Source organism: Corvus brachyrhynchos, unplaced genomic scaffold (genome assembly GCF_000691975.1).
Source record: "Corvus brachyrhynchos isolate BGI_N302 unplaced genomic scaffold, ASM69197v1 scaffold17, whole genome shotgun sequence".
In the NCBI taxonomy this organism is placed as follows: Eukaryota; Metazoa; Chordata; class Aves; order Passeriformes; family Corvidae; genus Corvus; species Corvus brachyrhynchos.
The window spans coordinates 16,444,468-16,462,993 of NW_008240046.1; the positions used below are offsets into that span (position 1 = coordinate 16,444,468).

The 18,526-nt window shown below is 36.2% G+C and overlaps 1 protein-coding gene across 4 annotated transcripts in view; it reads left to right on the plus strand.

Annotated features, from left to right (window-relative positions):
- GLRA3 (glycine receptor alpha 3) overlaps positions 1–18,526 on the plus strand; it is a 91,038-nt gene that overhangs the window by 40,237 nt on the left and 32,275 nt on the right. For all 4 annotated transcript variants that reach the window (XM_017744629.1, XM_008641563.2, XM_017744630.1 and 1 more), the window contains 2 exons: positions 8,532–8,755; positions 11,641–11,723. In XM_017744629.1, coding sequence (XP_017600118.1) covers positions 8,532–8,755; positions 11,641–11,723 — 307 coding nt within the window. The remainder of the gene's footprint in view (positions 1–8,531; positions 8,756–11,640; positions 11,724–18,526) is intronic.

The window sequence follows — 18,526 nt, forward strand, 5'->3', positions numbered from 1 at the left end:
GTAGTATTACAAACTACAGTATTTGAGGTATTTTAAAATAAGGTTAGGATTGGCTTTTCAATGAGTAACCTTTACTTCTACCTCTTTCATCACGGACCTAGTCGAAGCCCAAAAACTTGACATTTCTTCCTTCTCCCTTACTACTCATCTAGACCCACGTGTACTTGTTCACAAAGTTAACTTCTTCATGAAAGGAACAGGTTAGTAAATCGATACTGAATGGAGTTTGTGTCTCTTAAAGGTTTATTTAATTGCCTGAGTGCATTTAGTGTGGCCTTAATAGTCCCTAAGAGTCCGAGTTATCTAGGAAGGTAGACATATCACAGGATTGCAGGAGATGTGCATCTTTCTAAACCAGCAGTCAAAAGGAAGAATATTTTAGGGCTTTTCAAATGCCACTAGAGGATGTTTTTGGGTAGACAAACAAATTGTTCCCTTTCTCGTCATTATGGATACAGTTCAAGGACAAATAAAATTTAATGTGTTATGATGGCATCATTGTAAAACCACCAAAACAATATGATTTTCCTGATAGACCTCTTGGTGCATTTCATGCATATCAATAAATTTAAGGTCAACTCATATCTGATCAAGTTTGTCTAAAGTTAGAAATGTATGCCTTCTCAGAGCCCACTTCAGCAAGTGTTTGGACTATGGGAGTTAGCAGGCTCTGCTTCTGGACTTGACCTGGTTTACCTTTACCTTATATTTTACCTTATATTTTACCTTATTTACCCTATTCTAGACAATGTCATATTATCTACCAACACAAGGAAGGCAGCAGGGTAATTTAATATGGAATTCCCAAAACTGTACTTGATCTAATTTGGTTTTATTTGCCTGAGGAGATGAAACAGAGGATGATTTCAAATACATGTCTTCAGTAAAGATTTATAAAATTAGCCCATTCGGTCACATATTGAAACCAGTCATATAAGTGCTAACATAAAATTCATTAATAACAAAATGGAACATCTAGCACCAAAAATTCATGTGAACAAATGAATAATCTCAGAAAAATCTAAGTTTTCACTTAGGAAGAAGTTCCCTCTGCTGTTAGAGCAAAAACTTCTTTAGGGACACATAATTTGTTTGCAGAAAAAAACCCAGAATCTTTTGTCAGCCAAGAACATGGAAAGGACCAAATGAAAACAGAGGCTTAGTGTATGTTATTTGTTCATGTAATTGTCATGTCCTTTTTCATCTAATCCCTTATACTACTGCTTGAAAGTGCAAACATTTTAAAAGCCCCTGAGCTAAAGCTTAAAAAAAGCAATTACGCTGAACGAGTTGCTAAATGTGATTTTAGTGTAATGCATTAGGAGTTGGAAACACACAACTTCCATTAAATATGGAAGTAGTATATTCAATCTTTAATTAACAAATATTCTATGACATGCAGTAGGCACTATGACAAACATTATTATACAGTATGTCAGTACTATAATGAATCTTTTTAAGAATAAGCATCCTAGATATTAGCTACCTTTGACTTTTGATCATTATATGTGAGCACAGAAACTAAAATCCAGTATTGCTACTGCTAATAAACTCAGCAAAATAACTGAACACTAAAATAAACTAAACCTGTCCATTTGCAATGTTTTAGCCATAACACATATGGAAAATAAGTAGATATTGTAGCACATTGCTGAATTCAACTGATTTAGAATGTTTAGTAAAAAAGACAAGGGAGTAAATAAGGCAAAAATGAAGGAGTTCTCTCAGAAACTAGTGTCTATATTCTTCTTTTAGCTGTGGGTTGAATGACAAAGACTGATAGCTCTGTGCTAATAAGCATCCTGTAAATGACCCAATACTTTCTCTAAGGCAAAGATAGAACTGTAGTAGTTGCAGAACGGCTCTCATCCTCTATTATTTGTAGTGATGGAAAATGAGGTATTACTCATCCCAGAAGAAAATAAAGCAAGAAGCATTCATCTGTGCCAGCCAGAACACTAACAGAAGCCATACCACTTCAGAATCCAAGGTTATGAAAGCAGATGGCACACCCAGGAAGAGCGCTTGGTGCAGAAGTAGTGTGTAAATTTATTTGCTGAACTCTGAATTTTAATTTTGTAAGGAAGTCTGAGAGGTCTGACATTACAGGTAGCAATGCTGAAGTAATAGTTTTAGCCAGCTCTTTGCCAAGTGAGTTCTAGTTCTATTGACTTCAATATGAGTACTGATGGATAGATATTGGAGTCAAACTCTGAAATGAATTAGGCAAAACTGAAATAAAGCTTTAACCAAACTATTCACAGGACACCCATTGGGATATCTAGTAGTTCTGAAATGTATGAGAAACAAACAAAAGCAAACTAAAATCCCAAAATATTAAGTTAGGAAAAAAAAAAAGAAAAAAAAACCACAAAGAAGTATTAAAAGCATTAATGCACACCTTAAATTCTGCTGCTCAGAGGAGCTGTTCATCCAAATCCATCAACAGTCTTTTCTGAATAACTCAAATAATTTCTTAAATCTTCCTGAGATCAGAGGCAAGTTAGTCCTCACCTAAACTTCCAAGCATCTGGTCTGTCCTACTTAGTGGAGGGAGCAGGAGCACCTACAATTTTCAAACTAGACTAGGATTAGAGCTTTTATCCAGGAACTGAACAGGCCTTACTGCTCATCCTCAGCCTTCAAGGGCTGAAATCTAGAGATCCTCATCACCTTCAAAGTGTTTAGCCAACTAACTTTGGGCAGAAACAGACAGGAAAGTTCTCCATAGTTCATCTGTTTGTGCATGGAACTGAATTATTTTCCTCATATACCAAAATGGCAAGAATCGGAAACATAATTAGAAACAAAAATTGCAAGAAGAAGGCTTTCTCCTGAGGCTCATCCATGAAGACATTGCTGTCTGAGGAAGGGATCAGGTGGTTCTAGAAAATTCACAAAGTTACTTCTTACTGAGGGAGAGGTACAGTACTGCAGCTGCTCTCAGCCTCTCCATGGATTCTGTAATTCCAGAGTCCGAACAATAAGGACATCCTTAGTTTTACCCACTACCAAAATCAGGTCTGGAAAGAGAAATTCCACCTATGGAAATATCCAGCAACAGATCACCAAGAAGGATTCTCTGTGCCATAGACCAACTCTTTATCATAATCAACAGCGCATCTACATGGCTTCTTGTAATGAATGCTCTACAGCTCTTCAGTACAAAAAAGCATGTTCTCATCTGGCATTAGTCAAATCTTGGTACTCAGACACAGATTTAATGTGTCAATTAAAGCTAAGTAATAAGCAGTTGATTTAAATCACAGTTATTTTCTCTTTAGCTGCTATGGTATATCTTTGACAGATTAATGAGTTACAGTCATTAGTGGAGCATGGGGCTTGTTGCAGTTGGTTTTCACTCATTAATTGAACTGCCAAACAGCAGAGATATATGCATTATCCTTGCTGCAGTTCAGACCTGCAATCATAGAATCACAGAATTTTAAGGGGTTGGAACGGATCTTAAACATCATCCAGTCCCAACCCCCCCTCCAACCCCCGCCGTGGGCAGGGACACCTCCCACTAGACCAGGTTGCTCAAGGCCTTATCCAACCTGCCCTTGAACACTGTCATGGCTGCAGCATCCAGAACCTCCCTGTTCCAGTGTATCACCCCTCTCACAGTAAAAATTTTCTTCATTCAACCTTTTCTTCTCCAGGCTGAACAGCCCCAGCTTTCTCACCCTGTCTTTGTAGCAGAGGTGTTCCAGTCCTCTTACCAATTTTGTGGCCCTCCTCTGGACTTGCTCAAACAGTTCCATGTCCTTTTTATGCTGGGAAAACCAGAACTGTACACAGTACTCCAGTAGTAGTGCAAAGATGTAATAAAAAATAAATAATCCCCTTATTTGCTATAATACATAAGACCAATGAAAGTATCACCAGGGTGTGTTAGCATAAGAAAAAAGATGAAACATTTCAGTTCAGTCTAAATTCATTGATAGTTAAGGAAGGATATTTTTGCCTTTAGATTTAAAATGTTTTCTCCCTCCCTTATGATATACTTTTTGAGGGAAATCAAGTCATAAATTAAGTCATAACACAAGTCCTTTGCATTATCAATTTAAATTAATTTAAAGAAATGCAACTTTTCATGGCTACTCTCACAGAACTGACTACCCTGTCCAGTCCTCTATCATCCTTCCCTGCACCTTCTTTTACATATTCTTTTGAATAGTTAAGGCTGCACCATAAGTAATCTCAGTAATGATGGAATTCCAGCTATTAAGCATGTTGAAATACAAGGGAATCCATGAAAATACAAAAACTATATTTGCATTTCTCCAATGTGAGTGTGAATTTCAAGATTCTTCTCCTACTTTATTTTGCAATGCCATTGGTAACCTGTATGGAAAATGACTTGACAATTTGAGTGGCTAACTAAGGTTTAAATATTTGAGTTTCTATACCAGAGAGGTTTCGTCAAAGGCATATTGAAATCATCAGCTGAATAGCTTTTGGTCCACTCTGAAATTTTCAGCTACATAAAGAGAAACCAGAAAATACCACGAATTTACACAAAGTAATTAGTTACCTAAAGTGCAGCCACAGTGGTTAAGAACAGTGAATAAATTTAAAATGGAAAGATGTTATTACCACAAAGTACTATTATGCCACAGGCCATCCTGTCTAATTATACCAGTCAAGGCAGGAGGAAAAACTATATCGAGTTGCATGTTTTTCAGAGACTGAGACAGTAAGTTTAGAAAATCTCAGCAGTAAAAATTAAAACTATTAATGCATTCTGCAACATACCAGCTTTTCTTGTACAGCAGTGAAAATGAGCTTTCATTACAAGTGTCATAGTTAACAGATGAAGAAAAAATTTTCTACAAGAACAATATTTGTTATAGTGTCTTATGTCTACTCTTAACAGTGTTCCTTCAAAGTCTTCAAGATTTCCATGTTAAAATTTTACAGTGAGTTAAAACAAGTGAAGGAAGAATAATTTGACTACATTATCCAAAAGACAAGTCTAGATTTCACTTAGAAGTTTATATTAGGTAAAATTATCATAATATTTGGAATGGTAACAGAAAGAGTTCTGTAATTTATGCATGAAATTCTGAAGACTTGGTTCAAATAACAGCATACAAAAATTATGAGAGCAGGTGATATTCAATGTTGAAATAAGGGGCATATTTTGGAATCTCTGAGATCTAGAAGGATTCCACATGCAGTGCATATGAAAAATGCATTAAAGAAATAGAGAGAATTAGGAAATTAGTATCTTGAGGATTTGTGCAAAAAATTCCATAAAGCTACATTCTGTATGTTATGGTAATATAGCTCTATCTGTACAAGTATAATGAAGTAGAAATCAAAATATTCTATAAGTGTTTCAGATTTCACCATGTGCTGGAAATTATTAATCAAAATGTCAGTACTGGGGTCCATAGTGGCCTCAGCCATAGCACGGACAGCAAAGAGCAGTTACCTGATCCCCAATTTTTATTTTATTGAGCCTTATGAAGCAGATGAACAGTATCCTGACCCTCTAAGAAAGTTCACAGTGTGGCTAAGGTTTTAAAGTATGGTGAAGCAAGTGCAGACCCATGTCACACTCTCGTTCTGTAGAACCAGGGTACAGCAGCTGTTCAAAAAATGACAGCCTTGAGGTTACAGATGAGATTGTGAAAGTCACCACAACTTAAATGATGATTTCTCCCTCCCCTCAAGGAACCTTTCTGTCACAGTTATTTGAATTAGGAGTTATCCTTTCAGGCAAATAGCACATGAGAATACAGAGCCTCTTGTAGGATAACAAATCAATTCAGGCAGTTTTATTTTGGTGTTTGTGTTTGCATCAAACAACCCTACTTGTTTAAAGCAGTTAAGCCTTGTGCTCATGATGTGTAGTTATAAACTGAGATGATGAATACTTGTCCTTCATAAAATAACAGTCAAATATATCTCTTTCCTTTTGATAAATTAGAATTTTTTTTTGTGAATAATGAGTGCCAATTTAAGTCAGACTTTTCAAGGGAGAGAACAATGAAAAATAGCTCCAGTTGCCACAGTGAGAAGTTTAACCAGGACTTTTTTCATCTTAAAAGCTGGAAAAAATTTAAACCAATAAACTTTACTCATTCTGACATACAGAATAACTTAATACAATCTTGAAAGGATTCCATCATTTGTCATCCTCCATTTTCCTTTTCCATTTTGTCTTCCTGCTGCGCATTTTTCACCCATTCTGTCTCACACATGTGAGGAGACCTTTACTCTACAATTAATCCCATCCAAAAACTCTTCTTTTTCTACTGAGAAAAGTAAAGTAAGTAGACATCCCTCAGGTTATATAATTTAAAATAGAAAGCTTGGGTTGGGCTGAAGTGCAAAGTCCTGAGAGCTGCAGTGCTCCCACCCCAGTGCCCCAGGTTTAGAGCTAATGTTTCCTTCATTGCAAGAATTGCCTATGCTGGGTAAGGCAGTGGAGCCATCTCTGTACCCACATCCTTCTTCTTCCTGTCCTTTTGATTTTATACAGCAATCTGGAATGGAAACAGGTACTACATGGTATTTGGGATGTCATGCAATGAAATAAGGGTATTTCAGGAGTTATTATTCCCTCTTACTAGAAGACACTAAAAATATAGTTCTGTGAGCACTGAGGCACAGGCTTGTCTAAAAATTTTGTCTTACTTTAGAAGCACACAAAGAAATACAGGCTTGTTTCTACATCAGTAAAATACAAATCCCTGGCTCTGGTTTCATCACATAAAGGTGCTAATTATAAAAAATACCAACAGGTTCTCCTAAAAAATTTTCATGGCTTCTGAGGCTGTCACTACCCATAATAAAAAGAAAATGTCTTTCAACCCTTTTCTGAAAGCGTTTGGGGTATGCTTGTATGTGTGTGTTTAAGAAATTAATTAACAGTTGATTTCTTTAAATAAAGCAGTTGATTAACAAATCCTATGCATTTAATGCTGCATGCTTCCATTTGGTCAGAGAGCCTTTTTCCTGTCTGCTGGAAAGAGTAAACTGAATTGGTTTCATTCTTCAGGTGTAGTTTTCCACTTACTTTATTTGTCTTAAAAATTTTTAAGCTTATATGAACATAAAACTCTTTACTGGGACTTTCTCTATATGATTTGCAATATTTTTGATTTGTAATACTTGATAAGCATGTTTTTAGCATATTTGGCTACCCTTATTCAAGCTGAGTAATTAAATTGACCAAAACAGCAGGATGCTGAAGATATAGAAGACTGTTTCTCATGAGTAAGTGTTGCATATCAAGGTTCCTGTTGTCCTTTATTATGTCTGTTGGCATGATTATTCCAACTACATGGTTTCATGTTCCAAGTTTCCTAAGAGCAATATTGATAAAATGCCGAATTTTTAACAGTACCCACAATTTCTACACCAATGGGGTTTTAACTAGTTAGTCTAACCTATAACTAGTATCCATAGGTTTTGGCTAAACGGTATTGCTCATCCCTGCGCACTTCATTTCCCATTCTGACACAAAAAGTTTTCTTGTTAAAATTAATTTTCATCATCTTTTTTAACCATAAATAAGTGTTGTTTTTTACTTTTGTTACATTCAGAAGTGTCATGTAAGGTCTGACAACCAGTTCCCATTTTCCCCCTGCAGCTAACCTTTCTCTCTATTTTATTTTTATCTTTTTCATGAATGCAGTTCAAATAATGAGGAAAGTCTTATTAGAACCAATAAAACTATAGTTCCTATGCCCTTATGGTCAGTCTCAGTTCTAAATGCAATATAATGAGAAGCTAATATTCACCTTTATTTAAAACCAAATATTTTCAGAGTGGTAAAGTTGCAAGAAAGTGTGGAGCCGTAAATTCTGACAGAATGTATGTGCAGTTCCAAAATGACTTCTATTAGTTTGAAGCACTCACTCATCTTTTCTATAAAAGCACTCTTGATTAAGACAGGGCTTTCAGTAGAAATTAAGGTGACCCCACTTGTAACTGATTTATCATAAAGACTTATATGGTGTCTACCCTATTTGAAGAGAGGAGGAACGTGCCCTCCTCAGACTGCTGTATGACAAGTTACTGCTCACATAATGTTCAATAGGGAATTGAAGCACAGAAACCCTATGTGGTGGGTCTAAAATATGTAAAGATTAGAAAGAGAAAAAAAAATTAATTTAACTTCCCTTAAAGTGGGACAGATTCTCCCTGACAGAGAGAGGGAGGTGAGAATACCACTGCCAGGGGTCGGGCAGAAAGAGGTAACACCATAAAACTCTTTTTATGCTTCTCATTTCAATTTCAAGACAAATTTGTGATAGGGGTAGAGTTATAAGGAATTACATGAAATGTACATGGAGGTTGTATTTCCTTACTTTAGGATTTTTTCAATTGCCTTGAAATGCATCTTTGTTCTTATCCATTGTGTCCCCACTAATACAAATAGGTATCATTCTGGCATTCAGCTAAGTAATTCTTTTGTCATCCACAGCTGGGCAGGGGATTACATGGCTAAGAAATGAAATAAAAGCTAAATCCCTATGCTTGATAAAGCTTTGCTTGTTTTCTCTTTTATTCAGGATTATCGAGTGAACATCTTTCTCCGTCAGAATTGGAATGATCCACGCCTCGCATACAGTGAATATCCAGATGACTCTTTAGATTTAGATCCATCCATGCTGGATTCAATTTGGAAACCTGATTTGTTCTTTGCTAATGAAAAAGGTGCCAACTTTCATGAAGTTACTACAGATAATAAGTTGTTGCGGATTTTCAAAAATGGAAATGTACTTTATTCCATCAGGTGAGTCTCTAATGATCTTTTTCAGAAGAAGTTCGAAAGTATAACTAGGAATTGCTAAAACATATATTCAGTTTCCAATCATGCAGAACTATTATGTGTGAGTTTTGAATGCAGAACTTTGTCATCGTTACTGTTCATTGTTAATACTAAAATGGAAAATGATCCCTCATTAGGCATTCACATAGTAAAAGTATTAAGAAAAGTACCTTTCCTATTTTAAAGTACAGGTACTAAGCCTAGAGGAACTAAGACACTGCACAGAACAAACAATCCTGTAGTATTGTAATGTGAGTTAGCCTCATGTATGAGTTTCACAGTCTGTACCCTCCAATTTCATGACAATCAAATGTTATTTCTTTTCCCCCATTTTGGAAGTTGCAGTTGCACTTCAACATGAAAACATGGCCTGTTTGAGGATGTATGACATTTAAAGATTAGTCATTTGCTGCTGGAGATGGAGAGAAAACTGGAAAGTAAATTTATGAAAAGGTTTTAAGAAGCTGAAAGCAGCAATCATAAGTATTGACAGAATCTAATTATCCCACTTCTCTTCCCACCACTTTCCTTTTGATACAGACATCAGTAGGCATTTTACTACTGTCTTCAAAAACCCAATCTAATGAGAAACACATTGGATATAAGTATGCTAATGCCCCACTAGACATGGTATAGATTCAGTATTGAAGCAGTGACTCACTTGTGCAAAATAGTAGTCTTTTCAAAACAAATATACTATTGTCCACTCAGTGTTTTGCTTTGCATGCTTTTATGACACCAAATTAATGTGTTATTAGACTCTTTGAAGAGACATCAAGAATCTGTAAACAGTTAGTATACTGGAGAAAAAGAAATCTTTATGACATGCATGGATTTGTCAGTGGCAAGAGAGTCTTCTTCCTCCCTCCCACTTTCCAGTATGATTAGGCAGCACTTTTTCAAGCTTACACAAGGAGAAAGGGCTGGGTTGAAATTCTTGGGAGTATTTCATATCCAAAAGGAGGTTAGTCTGCCACTCTGGGAACAGAATCAATCTTCAGTGTCACAACATGTATTCTGTCACTAGAAACAGATTCAAAGCAGGTTAAAATGATTCCTTCTCTGGATTCAAGTAGAAAGTAGATCTAAATCAATCATCTGCAGACTGTCTGAATCAGCCCAAGAGGCACTGGCAGTTGTTCCACTCTAATCAATTCCCAGCCTTGCCCTATTCCTTCCAAATAAATACAGCACAGAGTACATAGACCCCACCACTCAGCTGAAACATGTTTGGATTGCAACTTCAATACAATTCAGACCAAGTTCGTGGCCACATGAAATGGGGTGAAAAACCCCAAATGTGAGAAATATTATCATATCAAATTATAAAAGCAAACATGGACTGTGCTGAAAGCAGATACCAGATAGCTCCTTTGTTTCTCATGAAGCCAGACAGTTTATGTTGCCACGATTTAATTAAGAACTATTGCAGTTTCTGAAACAGATTTAAAATCATATCATTGGCATCTAGTTTACTTGTTATGTGCATTTGAGTGAGTTAACCTTTTGATAAGGGGAGATATGCTAATTGCTAGTGTGCTGATACTAAAAGGAAAAAAAAAAAGAAGTTTCTAAATTTGCTTCTTTCTTTCATACCCGAAAGTCTCCTCATCCCCTAATTGTATTGGAACAATTCAGACAAGAAAATAATGGGAGGTTACAGTTCCTGACTCAATGAATACTTAATATAAAATACTAAAATATTTACTGAAGCACAAAGTAAAGCCCAGGTGTCTCTGAAATGAGTTGCTGTGTTACCAGCCTACTAGCCAGAATTTGCATTTGGAATTATTTTTAATAGAGTGGAAATAGGGTCTGGGTCTGACTTCGCTTCTCAGACTCCTCCTATGCAGCTCTGTCACTGGCTGGTTAAACAGAAATTATAGCAGCAGTGAATCAAGGAGGTTTGGTCAGCAAATAAAGATAGGTAAAAGAAATATACAGCTATACTTGCCACCTACTGCCCACTTCCCTTTAGCCTCATTGCCAAAAACAGGAGAATGGGTTCAAGAGAGGGGGATTAGAGCACTGCTATGCTAGAAAAGCCTTATTTGTAAGGAATTGAACTGAAGCTTCTAAAGTTTTTGTAGGACATTCTATACACTGAACTGATTAATGAAGGTAGATTCATGGCCCTGAATGATGAATGGACACCTAGAAATGACCAGAGATAAAGGCACAAGAACATGTGCCTTTACCTCTTATAAATTCTTCTTTCTGATTCCTCTGAGAAGTATCTCTCTAAAGATAAATTATTGTATTGATTTAAAATATATGCCTATATGCCTATAATTTGCAACGAATTTCTGAGAAAGTATTAAGACTAACACTGATACACAGCAACAGTTCAAAATTACAGGCATATTTCAGTCTACTATCAATATCATAAAATGTTTCTTTAAACCTTTGTGTTGACATTTTAAGCACTTTATTTTAGGACAATAACACATAAAGCTAGTTTGCCACCATGATTTCCAGCTGACATATGTTATGAAATTCTTGCAAATTTGGGTAGGTTTTATGCCAAGGATTTGAAATACTGGAACAGTACAATAATTCTGCTGCAGCACAAAAAAGGCACACTGTTACTGCATTCCTTTAGACTTCTCATAAAGTTAGGCAACCCTACTGAAAAACTTGTTTTTCTGAAAGCTTGTAAAAATTTTTTTCCATGTTATCAGACTAGTCTGAGTTAGATGGGTTCAGCTAATATAGACCCTTTTTGAGAGCTTTCTATTGAAACATGTATTCTATTTTTAATTGCTTCCATTGTATTCCTGCATTCTTCCTGCACAGTTCTATGGCATTTTTTTTGGTATATTTTTAATGAGTTTTTTGTGTTCTTTCAGATTGACTTTAATACTTTCCTGTCCGATGGATCTCAAAAATTTTCCAATGGATGTGCAAACATGTATAATGCAGCTGGAAAGCTGTAAGTTTGCGTAATGTATTATCCTATACATACTTTTGCAGGGATTACAACAGCTATACAGGAGGTAGGAAAACCCCTTGTAGTGGTACAAGACCAAATTTTCAGAATGAATCTTCTATTTTATCAAAAGAATCTGTGAAATATACATGATTTTAAGAGGAAGAGGTTCTTTCATCCCTATTTGCACTGAAAATCAAGAGTTTTGTGTAAATCCGAAGTTACCATTAAACTTAAGTACCCAGTGACAATTTATACAAAATTTCTGCATATAGGGTTTCACCATAAGTCTTTCCTGTGTTCATACGTACAGGAGGTGAATAATGTGGGAGAGCATAAAGGAAACATAAGAATAACTTAAAGAAGTGATTTATGGGATCTGAAATAAAATTAGTGTATTTTAACCTATCATATGTTTTATTTGTCATCTGCCTTGATATCTTGCTACTTAAAAGAGGATGGAAAATGTAAAGCAGCTATGCCATTTCAAGGCATAAACATGCTCACAAAAGGAGAAATCAACTATTCTGTCTGATGCATTACATTCTCATTTTCCTTGTGATATGAATTATTTGGGAATTACTGTTTCCATTAAAATGAGACGAATTTCAAAGAGAGCTCTAGCAGAAAAATCTTCCTAATGATGCAAAGAACAAAAATAAAATAAAATAAAGTAAAACATTCTTTGAAAACTTCCAGCAATCTGAAGTTTGTGAAAATTAATGACAGGGGCAAGACAAATTAAGAGGTATCCATCTAAAAGATCTAGATTTACAGTTTTAAGGCCAATAAGTAAAATATTTCAAAAATAAAAGAATTGTGCATATAGAATGAACATACTGGATAATTTGAAATATATAATAGATAAGAAACACAACACACATAATTTTATTGAAGTATTTTGGGGTTTTTTTTCTTTTACTGGAAGAAAGCAGCATCTAAGGGAAGGGCAAGGTAATTATCTATCAGTCAGTATGTCGGAACTGCTAGTTGTATGGTATGCTTTTATAAAATATTGCAGGGTGAGTATGAAAGCCAGATCTATCTTTTATTACAATGGACAGATGGTAGCATCATGAAGCAGCCTTTCAATAGGAGGACAACAGCTGAATCTGACAGCAGAAATTTTCTTGACTAAAATGGAGAGATCGTTATTTGCTGCAAATGTCAAGGAATTTAGGACAATATTATATATCCAGGACTGAAGCGAAACTCCACAGCCAACCTGAGCAGACAGTGCTACTGATAACCTATGTCAGCAATGTGACTAAACAAAAGAGTAACATGAGGCAGTTGCATCAGAGCACATGCAGATGGCAGGTATACTCACGAAATATAATTTTGCTTCAGAGAGGAAGTATCACTGAACAGAGAGGAAGTTTGACTGAGCAAGCAAAAGGTGTAATTAAAAAAATGTTTTAAAAACTTATGAAAGTTTGGCTTTAACAGCTTCATAAAATTCAGCTGTATTTTTCCTCTCTTTCAGCTGTTGTGAGGACAGGTCAGACAACAGCTGAGCATTCTTGAACAGACAGGCATCTGGTTTGTTTTATAGAAGCCTTGCAGGAGCCCACAGTTCCCACAAACTACACCACAGGGAACCAACATTTATTAGTTGAATAGTACTGTAGATGTTCTACTGTATTTTTCAGCAGAACATTTTTCACTGAAGTCTTGTTTTTAATCATTGAGTTCAGTGGGAGTAAATTCCCAGCTGCGCATTCGCATGGTAAAGAGAGGCAGCTCTCACAAAGAGGAGCTGAAGAAAATACAGATGGGTGCTTCAAATTCTTTATTCACAGAGAAAGATCAAATTTGATTTCCTAGGGAAGTTATAAGTAATAAAGATTTTCCCATATCGCCTTGTCTAATTCTATTTCACCTGTAACTTCAGACATCAAAAAACAGAGACTAAGGCAGAAAGTTTTGTAGCATGTGGGAGCTCTGGCTATGTTTACATGTCTGATAGCAGAATAACCAGTTAGGTTTGCAAGAACAAGGCAGCAGTTCCCTGAAATTATTTTGGGACAGATCCAAAGCAGATATTTCCAGTGACCTAAGTTCCAAGATCTTAGACCTTTGAGAGCAGGAATTCACTTGTCCATAGCCAGTTTCTCTGTACAGGAAGGGCAGGAAAGGAAATAGACAACTTAGAAGTGTTACAAAAAATATCTGCATGCTGGGAAGAATAGTTTATATGAGAGTAAACTCTGACCAGTTTCCAAAACTTAGGAAAGGATGAGCAGAAACATTCAAATTCCAGACTCTCTGGCTAAGAAAAGACATCCACTTCTATTTAAATTTTAGAAGAAAAAAGGAGGATGGGTGCATTTGGCATTTTCCCAGGCTTCACATCAAATCTCCCGAGGTAAGAACTGACATAACCCTGAGAGCCTGAATGCATCCAAGCATCTTTAATTTCTAGGCCACAGTGTCATACTCTGCTCTGGCTGTCTGCCTTGCATTTTTTGGTGCACAGTGAGACAATGTAAACAGAGGGATCAAAGCACTAACCCTAGTGATTAATGCCTTGTCTGGGCAAGTGGAAGACATTTGGATTCAAAACTGAGAACACAGTCCTCTCATGTCCTGAGTAAACTATCTGACCACCAGGCTATATTATAAAAACCAAAGTGTTTGCAGGAGCAAAACAGCAGTAACCATGCTTCCAGATGTTTCTTTTTGAAGTGGTGATCATTGCTGTTTTTTCCACTGAGTGCCAAGTTGTGTAGGACATTGTACATTATGAATTTACAAGGCCCATTTATCTCATCGTTTCTGTAAACTGTGTCTGATCTTGCGAGCCTTGCTCCTGCATGTGTCACTAAGCAAATTAGAATAAATCACTCATCTTTCTTTTACTCATTTTACCACTGGGTTGCAAAGACTGACAATTATAAGAGACAGATCATAGGTTTTGTCTCTCCTTTAAAGAGTAATCTCTTTTAGTACTAGATGCTTTCCTTCAATATTGATACTGTTGCTCCATCATAGAAAAGTCTAAGAGAAAAATTTGTGTATAGATTTTCTTCCCAAATGATATCTTTATTTTTAGCTGGCTCATGTAATGTTTTTTCCAAGGTCAAAAAGCAGCTGAATTTGCCCCTGGTAAAAGTACTTCACTTATATCATGAAGTGTCTGAAAAATATTTAAGTGGAAATGTCTTCTATTTTTAAAGGATTTATTTTAACAAATCATTTCTCAGCAACTAGAATGAGCTGGTTTTTTTATCTTAGAAAGGGAACAAATGAAAATGCACATATGAAATAATCCCTTCTACATTTCTATTCCTTACACCGGGGCAGCCTATAGCCATGTGGGATAATTTTAGTTTTATTCTGCTTGACTAAGATACAAAGAAATGTCAGCTAGATACATATTTATTTCTGTGGCCTGTCTCCCAGGAAAGAAATTTATTTCTTTTGTGTGCTAGAGCTTGTTGTCTTCCTTTTTTAAGTTTCACTTTTACTTCACAGCATTCCTTTATTCATAAATTACAATTATAAATTTATGTGACATTTAATACTCCTGAATTTCCAAAGAATACTGAAAAGAATAACTCAGTTACCAAAGAAAAAAATATACTATGAAAAGCAACATAGGTAAGGTATAAAACATTTTCTTACCTCATAATTTTAATTTGATGCTTATTATTAAATTAAACCATGGCCCTTTTTCCCCCCCTTTTGATTTATGGAGGCTTTTTAGTTTTTCTAAGCAATCAGGCTGCTGTCTTCTGGATTGTTAAAGAAAATTCCCTCTGTACTAAGTGATGCTTAGTTGCACAATTTTTTTCCCCCCAGTCTCTAATTTGGAGACTGTACAAGTGGAAAGATGGGTATGCAAGCTGCAGCAGTACAAGCTAATGCATTACAGAAAAAGTATGTGCACATTTTTCCTTTGACAAAACAGCACAAAGACACCATAAGAAAGATAAAATAACTGGAGTGTATTTCTTATCTGCCAGGGAGTCCTCAGGTCTCTACCTGAATGACAGAAATTATGGACACACTAGGCCAATGCCTGTCTGTGCCAGAAGGCATTGAAACCGTACTGCTTCTCTCCTTTCCATTTCAGTGGCACAAAAATTATCAACTGCTCATGTGTGGTTTTATTCTGCAGATGGGTGACTCAACCTATTGTGTCTATCTGAAGTGAGACATGACACACAGCTACAAACACCAAGATACTTGTAGTCTTCAGCTCCTGACCAATGCAGAATGAAAGGGCAGTAGTAACTGTACAACTGCTGCTGACATACAGAAACTAGTATAAAAGTAGGTTTGAGAGATGTGCTAGTGTGCTGACCTGAAATGTTATTCTTTTCCAAAATTCGGGCTAAGAACAAACTTATAACTCCCTAGGGAGAGATTCCATCAGAACAATTAGAGGACAGTGCAAGGGGTAGACACTTCACAAGGCAGCTCAGAAGTACATTGAATAAAATCCTGCTTTCTTGGAGCTCTGGCATAAATTTAGCCTTGAAATGAATCACAGCTCATTTTTGAAGCTAATATATTTAGTGCATAATGCAGAAGAATTTGTTCTAACCTCAAGCCAAAACCAGATTCGTTAGCTCTGTCATGTCTTCCCTCTGCTATATTGCTGGGAATTTAGGGCATGATTCAAATGTCTGTCATGTTCTTAGGAACAGTAATGTGCAGGCAGCCTGTCCTGGAGGCAAACTGATGGGATGCCTAACAGAAGAATAGTGGAATAACCCTAGTCAACAGGACTGTACTCCTTGCTTCAAATGGATACCTAAAGAACTGAAGGGTTTGATGACTAAATCCAATGTTCCTTTTGGACCTGTACCTTACTAAAAATTAAAGAAATGAGAATGGAATTTAGATAAATCACTGGGATTAAAAACTAAAATATAAATTGTGTAGTTGAACTAAACTCTTTTACAAAAAAGCCAGATACTCTGCTCAGTTGTTTCATGCTGTACATGTGTCTGTTTATTGAACATGAGGAAAAGAGTTGAGTTTTAGTATACCTGTAGGTATTTTAAAATGACACAAGGGAAGAACAGCCTTCCTGTAATAAAACAGAATGAGTAGAAAATTTACAGGATATATCGATATTCAGCTGGATCACAAATTTGCTCATGGCTTGGAAAGGTATGCTAAAGGTGGATGGGCAAAGCAAATAAAACTGTGTCAGCAGATGTGATAAAGGACTTATGCTGGAATTGCCAAGACAGTGGTGGTTCCAAGGTGTAGTCTCTAAAGGTACAGGGGAGCTGCTTGCCTTGAGTAACAAACTTTGTTTTTTCTGTAATGGTGTAGTCCTTGGAGAAGCAGGAGAAGAGATGTTAGACACTTCCATAATTCTTCAAAACAAAATTGTTGGATGTTCACTGTCTTGTCTATGATATAATGGGCTTTTAATGCCTACCACTGATATAGAATTAGCTAAAATGAAATATTCCTTCTCTTAGCATGCAACTGATATAAATAGCTTGGCTCCAAGAAGTTCTATAGAGTAATGGAGACTGATATGGGTCGAATGGAACTCTACTTCTTTAAGACAGGCTTTAGTCCTATACTTTCAAAACTGGATGAATGAAAAGGTGATATTTAGTGTTAGTGGTAGTGTTAAAAAAAAAATACTAAGATACAATCTAATTCTTTCTTTCAGAGACCTCATATGAGTGTTGATAACAACTTAGCAACACCATTTTTTAAAAGATTTTTTTTTCTGGGAAAGATGAGTCAGACTAAGGGAAAAGTTTGGTTTTTCTTTCAAGACACTGTAGATGCAGCTGAAAATTTGCACTCTAGCTAAACAATTTTCAGTGCTGTCTAAAGGCTAAAATTACTATAACTGTGTTGTCCACCATCTGCCAGAGTTTTGTATAGATTAGATCAACTAAATAAAATATCACTACAATTTCATTTTGTTTGATGTCCAGATATTCAAAACCCTCCATCAAGTATTCCAGGCACAAGTCCTGAGAACCACTTTTCATCAATGCCTTATCTCTTCCACCTTCCCCCTCTGTAAGTGTGACAGACTTTTACTTTCATTTTTTCACACTTATCACCAACTCTGTTGCACATAATTTTCTAAAGTAAAATTTCTGCAGGCCAGGTCCAAGTTTCCCAATTGTTTCAGGACCTCTTCCCTTCTAGCTAATTCTAAATTCTACTTAGTATGCCAGTTCATTATGTTCGTCTCAGGCAGAGTTCTCAGTCTGCCAGTATATGCTTCATTAGCTAATTACCTGGAATGACTTCAGGGTCCTAAAAATTACTTGTCTCTTTAAGAGGACTGTTTGCACAGAGGCTACAGTGACATGCATTCACACAGTTCTTGAGTTTTCCTGAGAAATACTCCTGGAAACCTTCTCCTCCTGGGATGATGTCTTTGTCATAAAACTACCAACCATTTACAACCTGCTTTTGCATTTTAGATGTGCAAGACCTCAGATTTTGAGTAATTACAGAGAGTATTAGTGTAACCTGGTCAGTCCTGTAACTCCTGAGCACCACTGTTCAAACATAACAAGGTTGTTTTTCCTGTCCTTTCTTTATAACTCTATGATCATACCACTTAGATTTTGTATAATTAGTAATAGCTGTATAGAATTAAGAGCAAGTACTGCACAGTAGACAAAAATAAATACATTGCTAACTGCCCTCTTCTTCAGCCGCTGAAGCAGCTGGTGTTTGTCCCATAAAACACAGTTTGACAACTCAACTTTCTCAACCTTCACTCATCCATGCCCTGCAAACCCAAACCCTAGCACACTGCATTTCAGTGGCAGAAGTCTTTACTAACCCACTTGATTTAGTTTAGG